Consider the following 20420-nt stretch of genomic DNA (forward strand, 5'->3'; position numbering starts at 1 on the left):
TTCAGGGGACAATAAAGGCATTCTGCTTATTGACTTCCTGCCCAGAGGTGAAACAGTGAATGCTGGACCACAAATGTGAAATACTGTGGAAACTGCAATGGCTCATTTAGAATGAGAGGTGTGTAAAGCCTAGTGCATGTAATCTGCTGATCCGTGACAATACCTGCCCTATGTAAAACTGCACACAACCAATGTTCTGAAGGAGTTCGGCTGGGCTGTCTGATCATCCACCATACAGTTATGATCCTTGTTCTCAATCAAGACATTTTTGTCCTATACTCAGGGACTGTCACTGGCAGAGAGCTGGACTACCACAACTTATTCGATTCCCGTGCGGCAGACTTCTGTGACACGGGAATAGAAAAGTTGATCCCTTAATATAACAAGTACCTGAATTCTGGTGGTGATCGTGTCAATAAATAGCGCAAACATTACTGCATCTGAAGTCTATCAAGTTTTTCACATAACTACTACTTTCTGGTCTAATCTAGTGTCTTCACAAGGTCAGCATGACATTTGTGGGTTTGGCATTGTTAAAGGTGGAGGGGGGGTCGGATGCTCTTCACGTTGGCAGTTTAAACCAGTTGTCATATAATTCTTCTCTTACTGCCGCCAACCCCCAGCTGATCCCATGATGTGCAGGGTTTCTAATCTACCTGATACACAAGGGGTGATAAATCCTAAGAAACATTTCTTCCCACCTATGCCCCCTCCCATTCACAGCTACCTAAGAGTAAGCCAAGCCTAAATGGTAACTTATACCATTTTAATTATTTCTCTCTCTCTCTCTCTCTCTCTCTCTCTCTCTCTCTCTCTCTTTCTCTTACACCCACCCACACACCCACCCACACACCCACCCACCCACCCACACACACACACACATCACACACACACACACACACGCACAAAGGTCTTTCATAAGTTCCATCATCAAAGAGAGCTGTCAGGGTAGTGGAGCAAGTATAACAGGCAGAAGCAGCCACTCCAGGCAATTCTGTAAAGTACACTAACAGTGTATTATGACTACTGGTAATCTGCTCATACTGGTATTTATTGGAAATATTTCTAGAGTACGTCATTTATGCAGCTGTATACGAGGTTGGATCAAAAAGCAATGTCTCCTGTGTCGTGTAACAATGAACATGTAACAGTGGAATTACTCTGTCCAGTCCCATTAATGAGACCACATACTAAAAGTTAGTCTTTTGCAGCGCAGATCATTGAGAGACATGCGGGAAGAATGTCTGTGAGGCTCTGGTGAGTACTGACAGGGATATGGAGCCATGCCACCTCCACCTGTGCTATGTTTCTCAGTTGAGGATCCATGTCGCTTACACCTGATCGAGGTGGTCCTATAGATTATTGATTGGGTTTAAATCTGGCCAATTTGGTAGCCAGGGAGTACGGTATACTCCCTCTGGTGCCCTTTGAACCACACCCATAGACCGTGAGCAGTGTGACACGTTGCATTGTCCTGCTGGTAGATGCCACTGTGTTGAGGAAAAAGAAACTGCATGTAGGGGTGGACATGGCCCCTGAGAATAGAGTTGAGTCGATCCATTGTGCCTTCTAGAACGATTAGATCACCCGAGGAATGCCACGGAAACATTTCTTAGACCGTAACACTGCACCCCCAGACTGGATCCTTCTGACAGTTGTTGTGGGGTGTTTGCTCTGACGTTTCGTGCCGTACATGCCAACAGCCGTCTGTCCGAAGGAGCATAAAACGTGATTCATCTAAAAAGGCCGACTGCCACCACTCGGTGGATGTCCAGTTGAAGTATTGCAGTGCAAATTTCAGCCCTTGTCACCAATGAACAGCTGTCAGCACGGGTGCACAAAGCAGGTACCTGCTACGGAAGTGCATATGCAGAACATTTGCTGAACGGTCGTTGAGGAGATGCTGTCAGTAGCACCTCAGTTCATTTGGGCAGTCAGTTGCTCAACAGTTGTACATCCACATTAATTAAAACTTCTGGGCTGAATTGCCGTGGTCCCTATATAAAACTACTTCTCCTTCCTGACGTATCGTTGCCTACTGCGGGCAACATCTTCTGAGGTGAGTCTGCGACTGGCTACTAGGCGCTGGTGGTCCCACTTATATAGAGCGCTTAGATGGCGCCACCACTCGTCACGTGCTTTGGACTTTAAAACTATCTCTGGCTAGTGCCATCTCTCTCGATTACAGGTAATCGATTGTCACTTCGTCGGTACAAAGTCGACCGCCATATCTTGTCTAGTTTTAATCCTCCTTCTTTTCTATTAAAATTATTTCCGTGCTTGTAGATCTTTATAGCTTCTCTATACATGCGAGTATAATAATGTGAGGTCCTAGCTATCACGTTTGTCTCACTAAATTTTATTTCGTGATCACTGTCTTTGAAAACGTGTTCTGTTACAGCTGATTTGTCAATCTGTCCAAGTCTACAGTTCCTTTTGTGTTCTGTTAGGCGGGTATTAACACTCCTTTTAGTTGTTCCAATATAAACCGTGCCACAGCTACACGGAATTTTATACACACCTGGGGTAGCTAAGGGGTGTCATGCGTCTTTCACCGATCTTAAACTTTCACTAATTTTCTTGGTAAGTCGAAAGATTGTCTCCACTTGAAACTTGGCCAAAACTATACCAATACGGTCCGTGATGTTATGAATAAATGGGAGAAAAACTTTTCCAGCCGGCGGTTGTTGTCATGTATTTTCGGACACTTTTCTTCTAGGTTGGAATGCTCGATCTATTTCCTTGTCAGTGTACCCATTTCTCTTGAAAGCTGTTCGCAAATGGCTTAATTCATCTTGCAAGATACCATCACGGACCGTATTGGTAAAGTTTTGGCCAAGTTTCAAGTGGAGACAATCTTTCGACCTACCAAGAAAATTAGTGAAAGTTTTAAGATTGGTGAAAGATGCACGACACCACTTAGCTACCCCAGGTGTGTATAAAATTCTGTGTAGCTGTGGCACGGTTTATATTGGAACAACTAAAAGGAGTGGTCATACCCACCTAACAGAACACAAAAGGAGCTGTAGATTGGGACTGATCGACAAATCAGCTGTAGCGGAACACGTTTTCAAAGACAGTGATCACGAAATAAAATTCAATGAGACAAATGTGATAGCTAGGGCCTCGCATTATTATACTCACATGTATAGATAAGCTATAGAGATCTACAAGCACGGAAATAATTTTAATAGAAACGAAGAAGGATTAAAACTAGACAAGATATGGTGGTCGACTTTGTACCAATGAAGTGACAATCGATTACCTGTAATCGAGAGTGATGGCACTAGGCAGAGATAGTTTTAAAGTCCAAAGCACATGACGAGTGGTGGCGCCATCTAAGCGCTCTATATAAGTGGGACCACCAGCGCCTAGCAGCCAGTCGCCGACTCACCTCAGAAGATGTTGCCCACAGTAGGCAATGAAACGTCAGGAAGGAGAAGTAGTTTTATATATGGACCACAGCAATTCAGCCCGGAAGTTTTAATTAATGAAGACACCGGCCGTGAAAACTTACATGTTATGATGTTGTACATCTGTTCACCCCTGTCATATGTGGCCTGCAGTGCACTGCAGTTGCCTCGATGTCGGTTTTGGATAACACTGTTTTGTCACACACAGTATGCTTTAACCTTTGGAGCACACGAACAGTTTAAAAACTTAGCCATTTCGGAAATCCTTCCACCCCAGGCTCTTTTGGACGGCAGATAAATCGCTTTGTTTCTGCATTACAACAATGGCTGCACTATCTCCTGCATCCTCTGACACACTGTATATACCGTCAAGTGCTAGTACTGCCATCTGTTAGTGGTTCTTGCATGCTGATTTCGAACATAGGTGGCTGTAACATTAATTTGACTGGACTGTGTAGAACAGATAATAGCCTAAACTATCCATTCAGCACAGCCATTGTGCATTTGTGGGTTATGGGGCACTGTAATGGACAGCAGCAATCTATAGTGTTGGGTGAAGAAGTTTGCTAACAGAGAAACAGTCATTGGAGGTAAACCATGTAGCGGCCAGCCAACAACATCTGCCACAGGTGCCAGTTGAGGACAGGCTGATGAAGTGATTTGAAGAGACACACGTGCTAGATTTCACAAGCGTCAGTGAAACCTATGTAACTACACTTAAGAAACTTACAGAGATATTATTGACTATGTGGTTACAGATTTAGTGACTTGGGTGAGGTAAAAACAGCTTTAAGAATCATAGGTCAAGAAGTAAAAACTGAATTGTTTTCAAGCTGGCTGTGACGTCTGCATTCAATGGTTGTGCAAATTTGTACAACTGTGTAGTGACTGTTGAATGGTACTGTTGTGTAGAAGACCATTCGGACTGTGATCTGTACTAATTCTGGTGTTCCATGTTCATTATTTAATTTTTATGACACAAAAGGCACTACTTTTAGATCCACCCTTATACTAGGAGAAAACCTACTGCTTCAGAGGAAAGCTACTGCTCCTTCTCATTCACTATGCAGCTGCTATTTTCATCCATACTTCATCCAAATAAGCATTTATGTAGATTTAGATGGAGCACTGTCACTTGTTTATACAGACTATGTGATCAAAAGTATCTGGACACCCCCAAAAACATACGTTTGTGCTGTCACCTACTGCCAGGTACTCCATATCAGTGATCTCAGTAGTCATTAGACATCGTGAGAGAGCAGAATGGGGCACTCCACGGAACTCACGGATTTCAAACTTCGTCAGGTGATTGGGTGTCACTTGTGTCATACGTCTGTATGCGAGATTTCAACACTCCTAAACATCCCTAGGTCCACTGTTTGTGATGTGATAGTGAAGTGGAAACATGGAGGGACACTTACAGCACAAAACATACAGGCCAACCTCATCTGTTGACTGACAGAGACCGCCGACATTTGAACAGGGTCGTAATGCGTAATAGGCAGACATCTATCCAGACCGTCACACAGGAATTCCAAACTGCATCAGCATCCACTGCAAGTACCATGAGAGTTAGGCAGGAGGTGAGGAAACCTGGATTTCACGGTCGAGCGGCTGCTCATAAGCCACACATCACACAGGTAAATGCCAAAGGACGCCTCACTTGGTGTAAGGAGCGTAAACATTGGACAATTGAACAGTGGAAAAACAATGCGTGAAGTGACGAATCACGGTACACAATGTGGTGATCTGATGGCAGGATGTGAGTGTGGCGAATGCCCAGTGTTGAAGAGCAATTTGGGGATGGCGATTGCATCTTTCAATATGATTGAGCATCTGTTCACATTGCACGGCCTGTGGCGGAGTGGTTACATGACAATAACATCCCTGTAACTGGCCTGCACAGTCCTGACCTGAATCCTACAGAAAATCTTTGGGATGTTTTGGAACAGCAATTTCGTGCCAGGCCTCACCAACCGACATCGATATGTCTGCTCAGTGGAGCACTCCATGAAGAATGGGCTGCCATTCCCCAAGAGACCTTCCAGCACGTGACTCTACGTATTCCTGCAAGAGTGGAAGCTGTCAACAAGGCTAAGGGTGGGCCAACACCATATTGACTTTCAGCATTACCAATGGAGGGTGCCACGAACTTTTAAGTCATTTTCAGCCAGGTGTCTGGATACTCTTGATCACATAGTGTATTGGCAAAGTCAAAACCCATTTACTGTGAACATTAGAGTTGAGCAGAGTTAATGTCCATAAGTCCAAATATTCTGATAAATTATGGGAGTAGCGACTAATAAGATATTCTTTTACCTTGTCTTTGAGTGTCTGGGGATTTCAGATTTTCTGCCTTGTTTGGCATAATCTTTCATAGAATATAAAACTTCATTCTAAAATGTAGACAGGGACAATGTCAATCCTAAATTCAATCTTATTGTTACCTACAAATACTATTATACAACAAATGGGCTGTTTTGTAAGTATGAGAATCCTCAAGTGCATCTGGACTTCTCTGCATAGTACTTGGCTATCACCTTTACATTATTGTTATTATTGTGCATAAATTGTTGTTGTTGTTGTTGTGGTCTTCAGTCCTGAGACTGGTTTGATGCAGCTCTCCATGCTACTCTATCCTGTGCAAGCTTCTTCATCTCCCAGTACCTACTGCAACCTACATCCTTCTGAATCTGCTTGGTGTATTCATCTCTTGGTCTCCCTCTACGATTTTTACCCTCCACGCTGCCCTCCAATACTAAATTGGTGATCCCTTGATGCCTCAGAACATGTCCTACCAACCGATCCCTTCTTCTGGTCAAGCTGTGCCACAAACTTCTCTTCTCCCCAATCCTATTCAATACTTCCTCATTAGTTATGTGATCTACCCAGCATTCTTCTGTAGCACCACATTTCGAAAGCTTCTATTCTCTTCTTATCCAAACTATTTACCGTCCATGTTTCACTTCCATACATGGCTACACTCCATACAAATACTTTCAGAAATGACTTCCTGACACTTAAATCTATACTCGATGTTAACAAATTTCTCTTCTTCAGAAACGCTTTCCTTGCCATTGCCAGTCTACATTTTATATCCTCTCTACTTCGACCATCATCAGTTATTTTGCTCCCAAATAGCAGAACTCCTTTACTACTTTAAGTGCCTCATTTCCTAATCTAATTCCCTCAACATCACTCGACTTAATTCGACTACATTCCATTATCCTCGTTTTGTTTTTGTTGATGTTCATCTTATATCCTCCCTTCAAGACACCATCCATTCCGTTCAACTGCTCTTCCAAGTCCTTTGCTGTCTCTGACAGAATTACAATGTCATCAACAAACCTCGAAGATTTAATTTCTTCTCCATGGATTTTAATACCTACCCCGAATTTTTCTTTTGTTTCCTTTACTGCTTGCTCAATATACAGATCGAATAACATCGGGGAGAGGCTACAACCCTGTCTTACTCCCTTCCCAACCACTGCTTCCCTTTCATGTCCCTCGACTCTTATAACTGCCATCTGGTTTCTGTACAAATTGTAAATAGCCTTTCGCTCCCTGTATTTTACCCCTGCCACCTTTAGAATTTGAAAGAGAGTATTCCAGTCAACATTGTCAAAAGCTTTCTCTAAGTCTACAAATGCTAGAAACGTAGGTTTGCCTTTCCTTAATCTTTCTTCTAAGGTAAGTCGTAAGGTCAGTATTACCTCAGGTGTTCCAGTATTTCTACGGAATCCAAACTGATCTTCCCCGAGGTCGGCTTCTACTAGTTTTTCCATTCGTCTGTAAACAATTCGTGTTAGTATTTTGCAGCTGTGGCTTATTAAACTGATTGTTCGGTAATTTTCACATCTGTCAACACCTGCTTTCTTTGGGATTGGAATTATTATAGTCTTCTTGAAGTCTGAGGGTATTTCGCCTGTTTCATACATCTTGCTCACCAGATGGTAGAGTTTTGTCAGGACTGGCTCTCCCAAGGACGTCAGTAGTTCCAATGGAATGTTGTCTACTCCGGGGGCCTTGTTTCGACTCAGGGCTTTCAGTGCTCTGTCAAACTCTTCACGCAGTATCGTATCTCCCATTTCATCTTCATCTACATCCTCTTCCATTTCCATAATATTGTCCTCAAGTGCATCACCCTTGTATAGACCCTCTATATACTCCTTCCACCTTTCTGCTTTCCCTTCTTTGCTTAGAACTGGTTTCCATCTGAGCTCTTGATGTTCATACAAGTGGTTCTCTTTTCTCAAAAAGTCTCTTTAATTTTCCTGTAGGCAGTATCTATCTTACCCCTAGTGAGATACGCCTCTACATCCTTACATTTGTCCTCTAGCCATCCCTGCTTAGCCATTTTGCACTTCCTGTCGATCTCATTTTTGAGACGTTTGTATTCCTTTTTGCCTGCTTCATTTACTGCATTTTTATATTTTCTCCTTTCATCAATTAAATTCAATATTTCTTCTGTTACCCAAGGATTTCTAATAGCCCTCGTCTTTTTACCTACTTGATCCTCTGCTGCCTTCACTACTTCATCCCTCAAAGCTACCCATTCTTCTTCTACTGTATTTCTTTGCCCCATTCCCGTCAATTGTTCCCTTATGCTCTCCCTGAAACTCTGTACAACCTCTGGTTCTTTCAGTTTATCCAGGTCCCATCTCCTTAAGTTCCCACCTTTTTGCAGTTTCTTTAGTTTTAATCTACAGGTCATAACAAATAGATTGTGGTCAGAATCCACATCTGTCCCTGGAAATGTCTTACAATTTAAAACCTGATTCCTAAATCTCTGTCTTACCATTATATAATCTATCTGATACCTTTTAGTGTCTCCAGGGTTCTTCCATGTATACAACCTTCTTTGATGATTCTTAAACCAAGTGTTAACTATGATTAAGTTGTGCTCTGTGCACAGAGCTTCCTCTTTCATTTCTTAGCCCCAATCCATATTCACCTACAACGTTTCCTTCTCTCCCTTTTCCTACACTCGAATTCCAGTCACCAATGACTATTAAATTTTCGTCCCCCTTCACTGTCTGAATAATTTCTTTTATTTCATCATACATTTCTTCAATTTCTTCGTCATCTGCAGAGCTAGTTGGCATACAAACTTGTACTACTGTAGTAGGTGCGGGCTTCGTATCTATCTTGGCCACAATAATGCGTTCACTATGCTGTTTGTAGTAGCTTACCCGCATTCCTATTTTCCTATTCATTATTAAACCTACTCCTGCATTACCCCTATTTGACTTTGTGTTTATAACCCTGTAGTCACCTGACCAGAAGTCTTGTTCCTCCTGCCACCGAACTTCACTAATTTCCACTATATCTAACTTTAACCTATCCATTTCCCTTTTTAAATTTTCTAACCTACCTGCCCAATTAAGGGATCTGACATTCCACGCTCCGATCCTTAGAACGCCAGTTTTCTTTCTGCTGATAACGACATCCTCTTGAGTAGTCCCCGCCCGGAGATCCGAATGGGGGACTATTTTACCTCCGGATTATTTTACCCAAGAGGGTAAAAATAAATTAAGGGTAATTAAAAGCTACAAATACCAAATGTGTCTATGTGACGCATGACAATGAAGTTTTGGAATGTGATTTGTCCACAAATGGGGATGGACAAATCACTGGAAACACTCATTTTACTGCTACGTTACTTTTGTGGCAACACATCAATCTGTAGCATAACCCAAGGTCTAGATTATGTTGAAGTTGCTTTGAGAATTGAAACCAATGAATGTGATGTCATGAGAATAACTAAATTCTTGTTATATATATCCTTTATTTTATGCATACAAATAGTTTATATTATGGGTCAGAGCATACAGGTGGTCTCTGTATAATCTGTTGATAAACTGAAGATCGAACAGCACTTTTGGTGGGCAACTGGTCTTTCCTAGAAGAACGCTCTACCTGCTGTACAGAATTACAATGAATCAGTTTCCTCTTTAGCAGTACGGTGCAGTATGTGGCAAGCCACATAGTTTCTATTGTGAATTCTTGTGTTAGTTATATTAAATACTGATGTAGGTGTTCATGCATTTATTGAGAAATAAAATGTCAGGAATATTTGAACACAGCAGTCCGACTCATTTAAAAGGTGGGCTGTGGAAGGGCTGGCAAAACATCATCAAACAGCCTGGGGGTGGTCATCATAACATAGTTGGATAAAGACTGCGGGGACAGGCATGTTCACTCTTCAGTTTAGGGACCGACTGTAGATTCAGTATTTTCTAAATTAGGGGTATTTGTGAAGATACATGATTGGTACTATTCAAATTGAAACTAACATCCATTGTTCCACATACAACTGATTGTTCTTCAGCTGTAATTTTGGTAAATGTGCCATTCTGTTTCAGATGGCACAGAGTGAAGACCTGGATAATGACATCGATGAAATGCTCCACGAATTTGAGTCGAAGTGCCAGCGTCCCATCCTCCACTGTGTCCTGTTCTACTGATGGAGACTGCATGCTGCACGACCAGAGGACAGATAGAAGTTTCTACTGACATGCGCACGCACTTTGTGACGTCCGGTCCCTTGGTGAGGGGACGTGAGAGGAGCGGTGGTGTGCTCGCACACCGATGCGTTTGTCTGTACCTCACTTTCTGTGCGAACCGGCGAAGAAATTTCTCTTCTCTTAGCAGGTTACCTTCTGGTGCTCCAGAAATGAGTGATATTTGTTAAGTTAGTTCGGATTGAGGAAGTCAGAATTCCTCTTATAAGTCTATAAACAAAAAGCTTTAATAAAAACTGATTTCAACAGTGGCACTGGATGAATTGGCCACTACAGCATTTGTACTATGACATTTTTATTTTGTTACATTTTTAAGAAAGAAGGAAAGAAATAATGTTTTTCTTGCAGTTCTGTGTAGTTATAGCTAGCAGTGTGCAAATGCCGGCACATTAATCGGTTTCTGTATCCTCCAGCCTGTGTCGTACAGAATCGTAATTGGTTATTGGGGTCCGCGTATTCTGAGATGACTGCCACAACCTGTTGTGCGAAAGACTTACTGTAGAGATTGAGGCATAATACATAGCATATTTAACTCTCATTTAAGCAAGCAGCCAGTAAGATTTCTCCGGGTTACCTTTATGTCCACCTTTCATATTGAAAAGTAATTGTAATCCAATGACAGCTAAATGCAGATGCTCAAATTATTGTAGGAATAAGCTTTCCAATTGCTAAAAGGCTGGCAGATATATACCGATTTGTTTTAAAATGTTCGGGAAAGTTTATAGGGCACCAGGAACTGAAGTTATTTTCAGGATATTGATGGGGTAGGATATAACTTTGCAGCCATCAGTGCAAGAATTTCACGAGAGATTGAGCTCTCAATTCAGAATTGTACTGTTTGACAGTGCACAGTTGTCATCTCAGAATTGTGTTATTACTGTGTTGCTAAGTGTAGTGTCACTTATTTTTTTTTTTACTTTAATAGATTAAATGTAGCAAATATGAGATTATCTGGAACTATACTGATAACTGAATACCTTGTATGAATGTTCCTGTGTAGACATTGTCTGTCCCACATACTTGTAGTTGCAGTTATATGAACTGATGCTGGACATGTGCTAATAACAAATGGTCTTGTCATCCTTTTGTTCGCTCAGTAGTGTACTGTGTGTCCAGCAAATGCAGCACAAATTGCTGATATGTTTTAATATCTCCTTAGTTCTAGATATTTGAAAGTCCTTCAGTACATATGTTTATTGCACTATAAGGCTTACTGAGGAGAAGTTGAATGCATAGAAGATGGTAACAGCAGGGGCAAGAATGCAGTTGGGTGAAAATGATGCAGAGATGACACACCTGTGATAGATTCTGGCAACAGTTTCAATGAAGAAAAGATATTAGGTGAGAGTGTTGTGGAAGTTACAGTAAAGTGTTGTGGAAGTTACAGCATAGAGTGCTGTGGAAGTTACAGCGCCATGACTGCTACAGGAAGAAACTTTTGTAGCAGATTGAAGTATCTAAATCCCCTGCCCTACTTATGATCTGTATTTATTCATAGCATCTCAGGAATATTAATATGTATTAGGTGGCCTTCTGTGACTGATGCAATTTTGTGCTTGCTTACCAGGGTGCTCGGATATTTATTTCTGATTTTAATGGTACATGCTGTGCAAAATACACTTGTCATCATTTACTCACTGCTAGCAGTCCTACTCTGGAACAGTAGTGACTCTCAGTGGGTATTTTTACTGTTGGGCATGTGCCATGTAGCTGTTGTACAAGAATTCCAGTTTCACTCCCATCCTTTCTGGCAATCTGCTTATTATGCACTCGATGTCCGATTTTTCCTTACTCCCTTCTTCCTTATAAAAATAAAGTATGAAAGTGAAAATATAACTTTTGTCTCTCTTCTTAATCAGAAGATATAAATGGAAAAGAACTTCCCGACATACATTTCATTCAATTCTGCATGTGAGATGTATCTGTGTAATTTCTGCTATGAAGTATGACATAGCTGTTGTTTCTGTATCTGTAATTATCAGCAAATAGTGTAGTATAAACCTGAGGTAACAGTATCTGTTTATCTTACAATGCTCAATCAATTCTACATATAACCACAGTGCAGTTTTAGTATTAAGGAGAAATGTTGAAACTTTTGCTCAGTGCTTCCATAAAACAATCTCTCCTCCATTCTGATGTTGCGATATGTATGCATTGATAAACAGATTACATATATTAACATTTAGTATTTTACTTTTTGTAAACTATGTCAGTCTGAATGAAACTAAAATTGAAGCAATTACGGAGCTGTATTTGCACACTGCTAAATGTTTTCTGTTTTTTGTTATTCTATTTATATTGCAAAAGTATTATTTATGTCATGTGTTTAGAATTAATGTCAGATTTGTTCTGGAGGGATGAGGAAGAAGTGAACTGATTATTGTACTAGCATGTCTTTTGCTTGTCCCTCCGTTCTTAGATTTTTGCCAATTTTTTACCTCAAGCTGTGAGACTACTGGATTGTGTGCAATTGCCTGTGTTCCATATGGAGGAATCCATTAGTACCATGGGCGATATTGTGAGACATAACGATTATATATATATGTATACAAATAACTTTTTGTGCTTATAATTATAAATCATTATTTCTGTAAACTGTTCTGGTGTTATTTTATTGTATACAATACCTCAGGGGAAGGTACCAAAGTTTCCTTCCTTTTCCCAGCCGAACGCCTATTTTTCCATATTATAAATAAACGACTGTAATTGTAATATGGGAGGTGATTCAGGTTTGATAGCATCACTGCTTGTGATGGCATACAATTAGAAACAGTGCCTTGTGGTATAGCTCAGGCAGGCACACATTACTGTTGGACCGCAATTTGCTTCCTAGATACCGAGTGGCGTGGTATGGTATGTAAGACACTTCACTCGTTTTTGGGAAGAAAGTGCTTAGCACCCTGTTTGGCTATTCGAATCTAGGTTTTCTGTTTAGATAAATTGTTTAAAGCAAATGCTGAGATTTCCTTGTTCAGTCTTGAGCATGTGCTCTGTCTATAGTGATATCATTGTTGAGAGAGGATATTAAATCTTAATCTTCCTTATTCTGCCTTTGTGTCACTGGACATCTGTGGTTAGCAAACCACTCATTCAACCAGTAATGTTAATGCTCAAACCTGTGCATTGGCGCAGCCTCATTTGTATAATGTTGTTAGCTGAGAAGAGTTGGCAACAGAGTACATGGGATTTATTTAAACAAACACGAACAGTGTGACCTCCAGCCTCGGGATGCATGGAATTAACTGTATCATCACTGTAAAGTGGGTTAATTTTTCTTTTTTCTTCCTAGCTGGAACTACCAAATTAAAAAATTATTGAATGAAACATCTGTTATGTATTATAACTTTGAGTACACAGTCCTAGAAATTAAAGCACAGAAATAATCAGTATGCTAATTTTTCCATATTTACAGATCTCTCCCCCCCCCCCCCCCCCTCCCCTGTTATGCAAAAAAACCACACTTTTCATCAGTTAGTAATTAGTTAGTAAATACAGTCAATATTTTGTGGTTTTGATCACTTGCTCAAGTTTACTGTTATGACTGCTCAGTTCCCCACATGGTATTTCTACTATCCATAGAAAATTTCAATGTCCACAAAAAAATTCAAAATATCTAAGTGTCATCCAAGATTAGCCACAAACTGTTGTGGATCAATATGACTTGCCATAAAGTGTATTAACACTTCCTTAACAAAAGTGGTTAGCGCTCTGAGCTACACAACATTACATCACATGACCTAACCACAGACTCATTGAGACATTTGTAAAATAATCTCCATATACCAAAGCACAAGAAAGAACGCCGATTGTTTGAATAAAACAGTTGCCAAAAGGCCTCCTGTTTAACTCGTACACCACAGTAATCTTCCCTCTGATGAGTGCCATTAACAAAATCAATTTGCACATAAACTCATATTAATAAATTCCAAAAACCAAATAAAATGAACCCCATCTTTATTCGTATGAAGGACGAAAGTAAGCATTACATTACCGAGTACCGCCAAAACTGGGTACTTTACAACTGTCATATCCCCCCTTTCCACCATCTATGTGGACAATTTCAATCACTTGTACTTTACTTACAAGTCATGTTTATTAGTTGAGTACTGGGGAAGTGCAGTCAGTCTACAAAAGAGATTGCTTACAACTCACTCGTGTGACCAGTTCTGTAATATTGCCCAAGTGTGTGGGACTCATGCCAGACAGGACTAACGGGGGATAATCTGTGGGAGAGAGTCACAGATACACTGAAGGAACTGAACTGACAGACTCTTGAAGACGGAAGTAAACTATCCCGAGAGAGTCTATTAACAAAGTTTCAAGAACTGGCTTTAAATGACTACTCCTGGGATTTACTACAATGCCCTACATGTTGCTCTCACAGGGATAGTGACAATAAGATTAGAATAATTACTGCAAGCACAGAGGCATTCAAACAGTCATTCTTCCTGTGCTCCGTATGTGAATGGAAAGAAGCCCTAATAACTGGTACAATGGGATGTATCCTCTGCCATGCACATCACGGTGGCTCGCAGAGTATAGATCTAGATGTATATTCACACCCCTCCCCCATTCACTCAGGCAGAGCAACGAATGAAAGTAATAGTACAGTATCCAACTAATAAAAAATAGTGGTTGTCTGAAACTGAAAATATTGTGTGAATTTTAGCGTTTTAACCAAAATGCTGTTTAACACAGTGACTCCCACAGTCATAGTCACAGGCACACGGCATCAGATGTGAGGTTCTGCTGCGGCAGCCAGTGGGCACACGGTGTCAGACGTGAGGCTCTGCTGTTGTAGCTGGGTGGGCAAATGGCGTCAGATTTGAGGTTCTGCTGTGGCGGCTACTGAGCACAAGGTATCAGTTATGAGGCTCTGCGTCAACAGCTACTGGGCACACGGCATCAGACGTGAGGCTCTGCTGTGGTGGCTACGGGGCGCATGGCGTCAGACTTGAGGCTCTGCTGAGTTGGCTACAGGGCGCATGGCATCAGATGTGAGGCTCTGCTGTGGTCACTAGTGGGCACATGGCATCAAACGTAAGGCTCTGGTGGCTACTGGGCACATAGTGTCAGATGTGAGGCTCTGCTGTGGTGGCTACTGGGCACATAGTGTCAGATGTGACACACTGCTGTGGTGGCTACTGGGTGCATGGCATCAGATGTGAGGCTCTGCTGTAGTGGCTACTGGGCGCATGGCATCAGATGTGAGGCTCTGCTGTGATCCACTAGTGGGCACATGGCATCAGATGTGAGGCTCTGCTGTGGTGGCTACTGGGCGCATGGCATCAGATGTGAGGCTCTCCTGTGGTGGCTACTGGGCGCATGGCATCAGACGTGAGGCTCTGCTGTGGTGGCTACTGGGCGCATGGCATCAGACGTGAGGCTCTGCTGTGGTGGATAGTGGGCACACGGTGTTGGACATGAGGCTCTGCTGCAGCTACTAGCTGCCTTGTGGTAGTCGATGTGTTTGTAATTTAGTGATCAGTTATTTAGAAGAAGTTCTTAACTGACTTTTAAACAGTACATATTGGCATTTGGGGAAGGTATTTATCAAAGTCTTAATTTTGTTTTAGAAGAATTCAGTTATTTTGGAAGTTACTTCATGTATTAAATTGAAATTCACGCAGTGGTTAACTGTTGTCACTACAAAAGATTATACCAAGCTTCACATATCGGTTTGCTAGAAATTCCTTTAATAATCCACAGTGAGGCATGCGATATTTGTTAGCTGTACAATACACGCACACAGCTTGACTAGACGATCCAGCCGGCTCTCGGACATCATGCACCCGGGAGGAGAAGGCATTATCTTGGTCACCAAGTTATGGATTTTTCCAGAGATTCTGACAGATTCTCTATTGGCAATGCATGTTGCTGTACCTCTCTCAAGCCATAACTCCTCATTGTCCTTAAAGTTGAGGGCAACACATTTTAGTACTTCCAGCTCTGAAAGCCTGCACAGAAATAACTTTTGCTTGTCAGTGTAAAACATAACCAGCTTTGATGGCTACATTTCAATTACTTAACTTGCCGATTGTCGAAGAGGTGTCGAGGTGTGTGTAACTCAGTTTTAATATAGTTCTTCCATTTAAAATACTGTCTGGGCTCCTTTGCCAACTCTCACTCTCACCTAACGCCACCAGGTATCTGCCGTCTCCCATTGGAGGTCAAACACAAATCTCAATCTACACTGACAGTTGGGGATTCGTAGCCCATCGAGGTGTATCAATAACGTGAATGTGTTTTCGAAATGTATGAAAGGACTGGCACGATGCAAAACTTCAGTTGTGATACTTATTACATACATTGAAGGTGAAGGGGGGAGAAAGGAACTAACCATACTAGTTGCATCGGGACTTTTTGCGGACTCAGTGGTGACGAGCAAAAGTGTAACATTCAGGGCCGGGACTTGAACCCGGGATCTTCTGCTTAGTATGCTGTCGCATTAACCACTGCGCCTTTGGATACGGTGTTAATTGCAAATACACAGACTATCGTGGTGTGCTCCTCAGTCGACTCAATTTCACATAGTGCCACCGCTTATCCACCATCCCCTTCTACGTTCTCGGTGCTCACTAATTTTAGACACCCATTGGAGGTTGAACATAAAACGTGTACCCACATTGACGGTTGCAGATTTGTAGCCCATCGAGGTGTATCAATTATACGAATGCTCAGCATCTGTTCTTTTGGACGTGTCTGAAAGAACAGACACTGTTCGTAATCGGCACATTTTCACTTTTCTCCACTGATTCTGCATAAAGTCCTGACACAGCTGCTGTAATTAGTTCCTTCATTTTCCTTTCCTTTCGTCTACCTCCACCTTCCATTTACATAATATGTATCACTGCTGTGAAGCCCGCACTGTGTCTGTTCTTTCGGACACATCCGAAGGAACAGACACCGTGCATCCATTCATATAATTGATACACCTTGATGGGGTATGAATCCACAATGACCTGCACAGATGCACATTTACATTTGACCTCCAGTGGGAATATAAAATTTTCTAGCATGGAGGATATGGACAAGGACTGTGGGTAAGGTGGCACTAGGTGAAATTGTGAGTCAGCCAAGGAGTGTACTGAGACAGTCTGTGCATTTGCAATTAACACTGTGTCAGTGTGGTGCAGTGCTTAGTGCAGCTGCCTGGTAAGCAGATCAAGGGTTCGAGTTCTGGTCCAGCACATATTTTTACTTGTCACTGTTGATTCCACACAAAGTCCCAATGCAGCTGATATTAGTTCCTTCCCTTTCTCCCTCCTCCACTTTCGCTTTGCATAATATTTTTCATAGCTGCAGATTTCGTGGGGTGTCTCTTCTTTCGGACATGTCAAAAAAGAACGGACATCATGCATTCATATAAAAAATCTTGTTGCTTCAATGCAGCATTTTACTTATTTAAAAATCGTTATTTGAATATTTATTGCACATTTATAGCAGTTTGTTTGGTAGATGGCCAAAAGTTGGTTACTGTGGGGGAAATTTGTAATATTTTTAGTTACTTACTGTGAGAATTCAAAGAAAGAAGAGAGAGAGAGAGATGTTGGTTTATGGAATCATCATCTTCTTCTACAGTTTCCTGCCCCTCTTCCCCTGCCCTCCCATCACATTTTTCTTTTCTCTCTGCATTCCTTCATTCTGACAGTCCCTCAGGCTTCCTCTAGGTCTCTTGCCTCTGCCTACCATTTCATGAGCCTGTCTCAGTATCCCGCTAACTATGAAACTTTTGACATGCCCAGATAATTTTAATCTTGTCTTTTCTTTGGTCTTGTGGATGGGCTTTTCTCTCATTATTTCTCTCACCATCTAATTGCTTGCTCTATCCATTCTAGTAAGTCCCATTCTAATTCTCTGAAATTTCAACTCACAACCCTATATCCTGCCTTCCCTTCATGACTCTCATTTTTGATAATATGCTTGGCATAACATTTGCTTGCTTTCTGGTGGTACATCATTGAGCCATCCTGGCTTCTTACATTGTGCAGGAAACCGTGTTCTTGCCTTCTGCCTTTCAACAATCTGTTTCTCATTACATTATGCAGCAACTAATCTTTAAGAAAGTAAGTTTTCATAGCCCAAAACTGTTCAGCAAGACTAACATGCAGTACTCATATAGCAGAACAGCCCTGTACAAGACATGTCGTGGGGGTTTAGGTAGACACATGCTCGCTCACAGCTTTAGGATCGAATGTACACATGTGGGGGAGTGTGGTGGTGTTCAGTACAATGAAACTTCATTCATTACATTCTGTGTTCCTTAAATCCCCTCATTAAATTGCATTTTATGGGTGTGAAACAAGCCAAATACACATTAGTAGACAGAGATATCACTTAGCAGAATGCCCATGAAAAATTCATATCTGTCTGTTTTGCTATAGATGCATAGTATGTTTAAAAATTTTTCATTTACAGAAGTTAAACCATCAATTACATTACAATATTTTTCACATGGAGGGTTATGTGCTCTTAGAATGTAAATCTGATGTTCAAATATTTATGCCGGAAGAATCATATTACAAATCTGAACTGTACCTTTTGGATATGCATGCCAAGTATGCTCACATGTCCCCTATGAACTTAATGATTTTATACGTAGGATGTAGGAGTAGGCATGGCAGTTGATCTCAAGTGACTGAGATAGGTGCTAGATGAGTGTGTGATACATTTATTTTGTAACAATATATTGGGTATACTTTTATTTTTTTCTCTTTGTCTTGAACTTTTTAATTTTTATATTTAATAAAACTTTTTTGTTTTTTGCATTTTTAACTCTGATGATAACTCATAAGAGTTGAACCCGGTAGAAATCTACCAAATGTGATCGAGATAGTTTTGAATACAGTACTATGTTAACATAATTGTTTACACTTACAACATTTATAACATAAATTACATATTTAAAAAGAAGTGTATTCGCTAGAATAGTTTAGCCCAGGAGTGGGCAATGTCAGTTACATTCAGAGTGCCCAGAAGAGGTCCTTGAGACCACTGGATAGGACACTTGGGCAGGAATACGTATGTTAGGTTGTCTGTACCTCACCACAGTGTCACAGGTTAGACTGTAGAGGCTAAACACATTTTAGAAAATTTGTTTTAAAATCCTGTTCCTTTCTGCAGTCTGTCTGAGGAGTCTCGAGACATCCCATGAGGTATTTCTTAAGCCAGTCCCATCCAGCGACACTCTTATGAAGTTGACATCATCTCCACTTCAGTCTGAGTTTGGCATTTGTGCATCTCATTTGCTCTGAGATGTTCTCAGTTTCAGTTTTTGGGTAGCAAGTCAAATACCGTTTAATGGTTTCTGTACAGATGTAAGGACTTCATTCTTTCTTTGTAGCAGAATCTGACTGAATGCTCTCTTTAAAAAAACACAAAGTAATTCTGGTGATACATAAAGGCTGTCATTGGTGCTACAATTAGTGCCCAGACATTCATGGACAACACTGGAACTAAAATCGATGATAGCAAAGCTAAAACAGACATGTTTTACTCAATTTCCAAATGTTCCTCTACTAAGGTAGGTATAGAAGTACTGCCACAGGGTGAGTAGTATATAAGAGGGTGTTCAAAAAGAAATGAGCCGGAGGCATAGTTACAGAAACCAGTACCTGTATGTTACAAATATTGACCCTGGCTGTTGTGACACTTGTCCCACTGTGACACAAGGCAGTGAATGGCTGTCTCGTAAAATTCCTGGGGCTGCAATGTTAACCAGTTTCACTCGTACAGCTGGATGTCATCATCCGAGGTCAATCGTTTGCCCCTCAGAGCCTTTTTTAAGGGGACCAAAAATGGCGTAATCACAGTGAGAGAGGTTTGGAGTGTATGGATGGTGGCCGAGAACCTCCCATTTGAATTTCTGCAGGAGTGCGACGACTGTGTTGGCCGTATGAGGCTTTGCTTTGTTGTGGAGCAGAATGACCCCACGGGTGAGATTGCCCGGTCATTTCGGTTTGATCGCTTGGTGAAGGGTGCTCGAGGTTTGCGAGTAATGCTGGGCATTCACTGTTGTCCCATTCTGCAGGAAGTGAATCAGAAGGGGACCATTTTTGGTCCCCTTAAAAAGGCTCTGAGGGCCAAACGATTCACATCGGATGATGATGTCTCGCTGTACGTGTGGAACTGGTTAACATTGCAGCCCCGGGAATTTTATGATACAGCCATACACCGCCTTGTGTCACAGTGGGACAAGTGTCTCAACAGCCAGGATCAATACTTCTAACATACAGGTACTGGTTTCCGTAATTATTCCTCCAGCTCATTTTTTTTTTTGAACGCTCCTTATAGTTACTAGTGGCAGTTGCTCTGAGGAACAGTTGAAACCACTAAAATTCAACATGGCTCCAGGGCTCCACAGAGTTAAAATTTGTGGGAATATTAAATGGAATGATCACACAGGCTTAGTCATAGGTAATGTATATGGGAGATTTTGGTTCATCAGCAAGACACTATGAAAATGTAGTGGGACTGGTTACGT

General features: G+C 41.4%; 1 protein-coding gene across 1 annotated transcript in view; it reads left to right on the forward strand.

Moving 5' to 3' along the window:
- The window catches only part of LOC126108963 (RNA polymerase II subunit A C-terminal domain phosphatase SSU72), a 49878-nt gene extending 37345 nt beyond the window's left edge, over positions 1 to 12533 (forward strand). The window contains exon 5 of the mRNA XM_049914356.1: positions 9779 to 12533. Within this exon, the coding sequence (XP_049770313.1) occupies positions 9779 to 9880 (102 nt within the window). The 3' untranslated portion in view covers positions 9881 to 12533. The remainder of the gene's footprint in view (positions 1 to 9778) is intronic.
- The last annotated feature ends 7887 nt before the right edge of the window (positions 12534 to 20420 follow it).

This window comes from Schistocerca cancellata, chromosome 11 (assembly GCF_023864275.1).
Source record: "Schistocerca cancellata isolate TAMUIC-IGC-003103 chromosome 11, iqSchCanc2.1, whole genome shotgun sequence".
In the NCBI taxonomy this organism is placed as follows: Eukaryota; Metazoa; Arthropoda; class Insecta; order Orthoptera; family Acrididae; genus Schistocerca; species Schistocerca cancellata.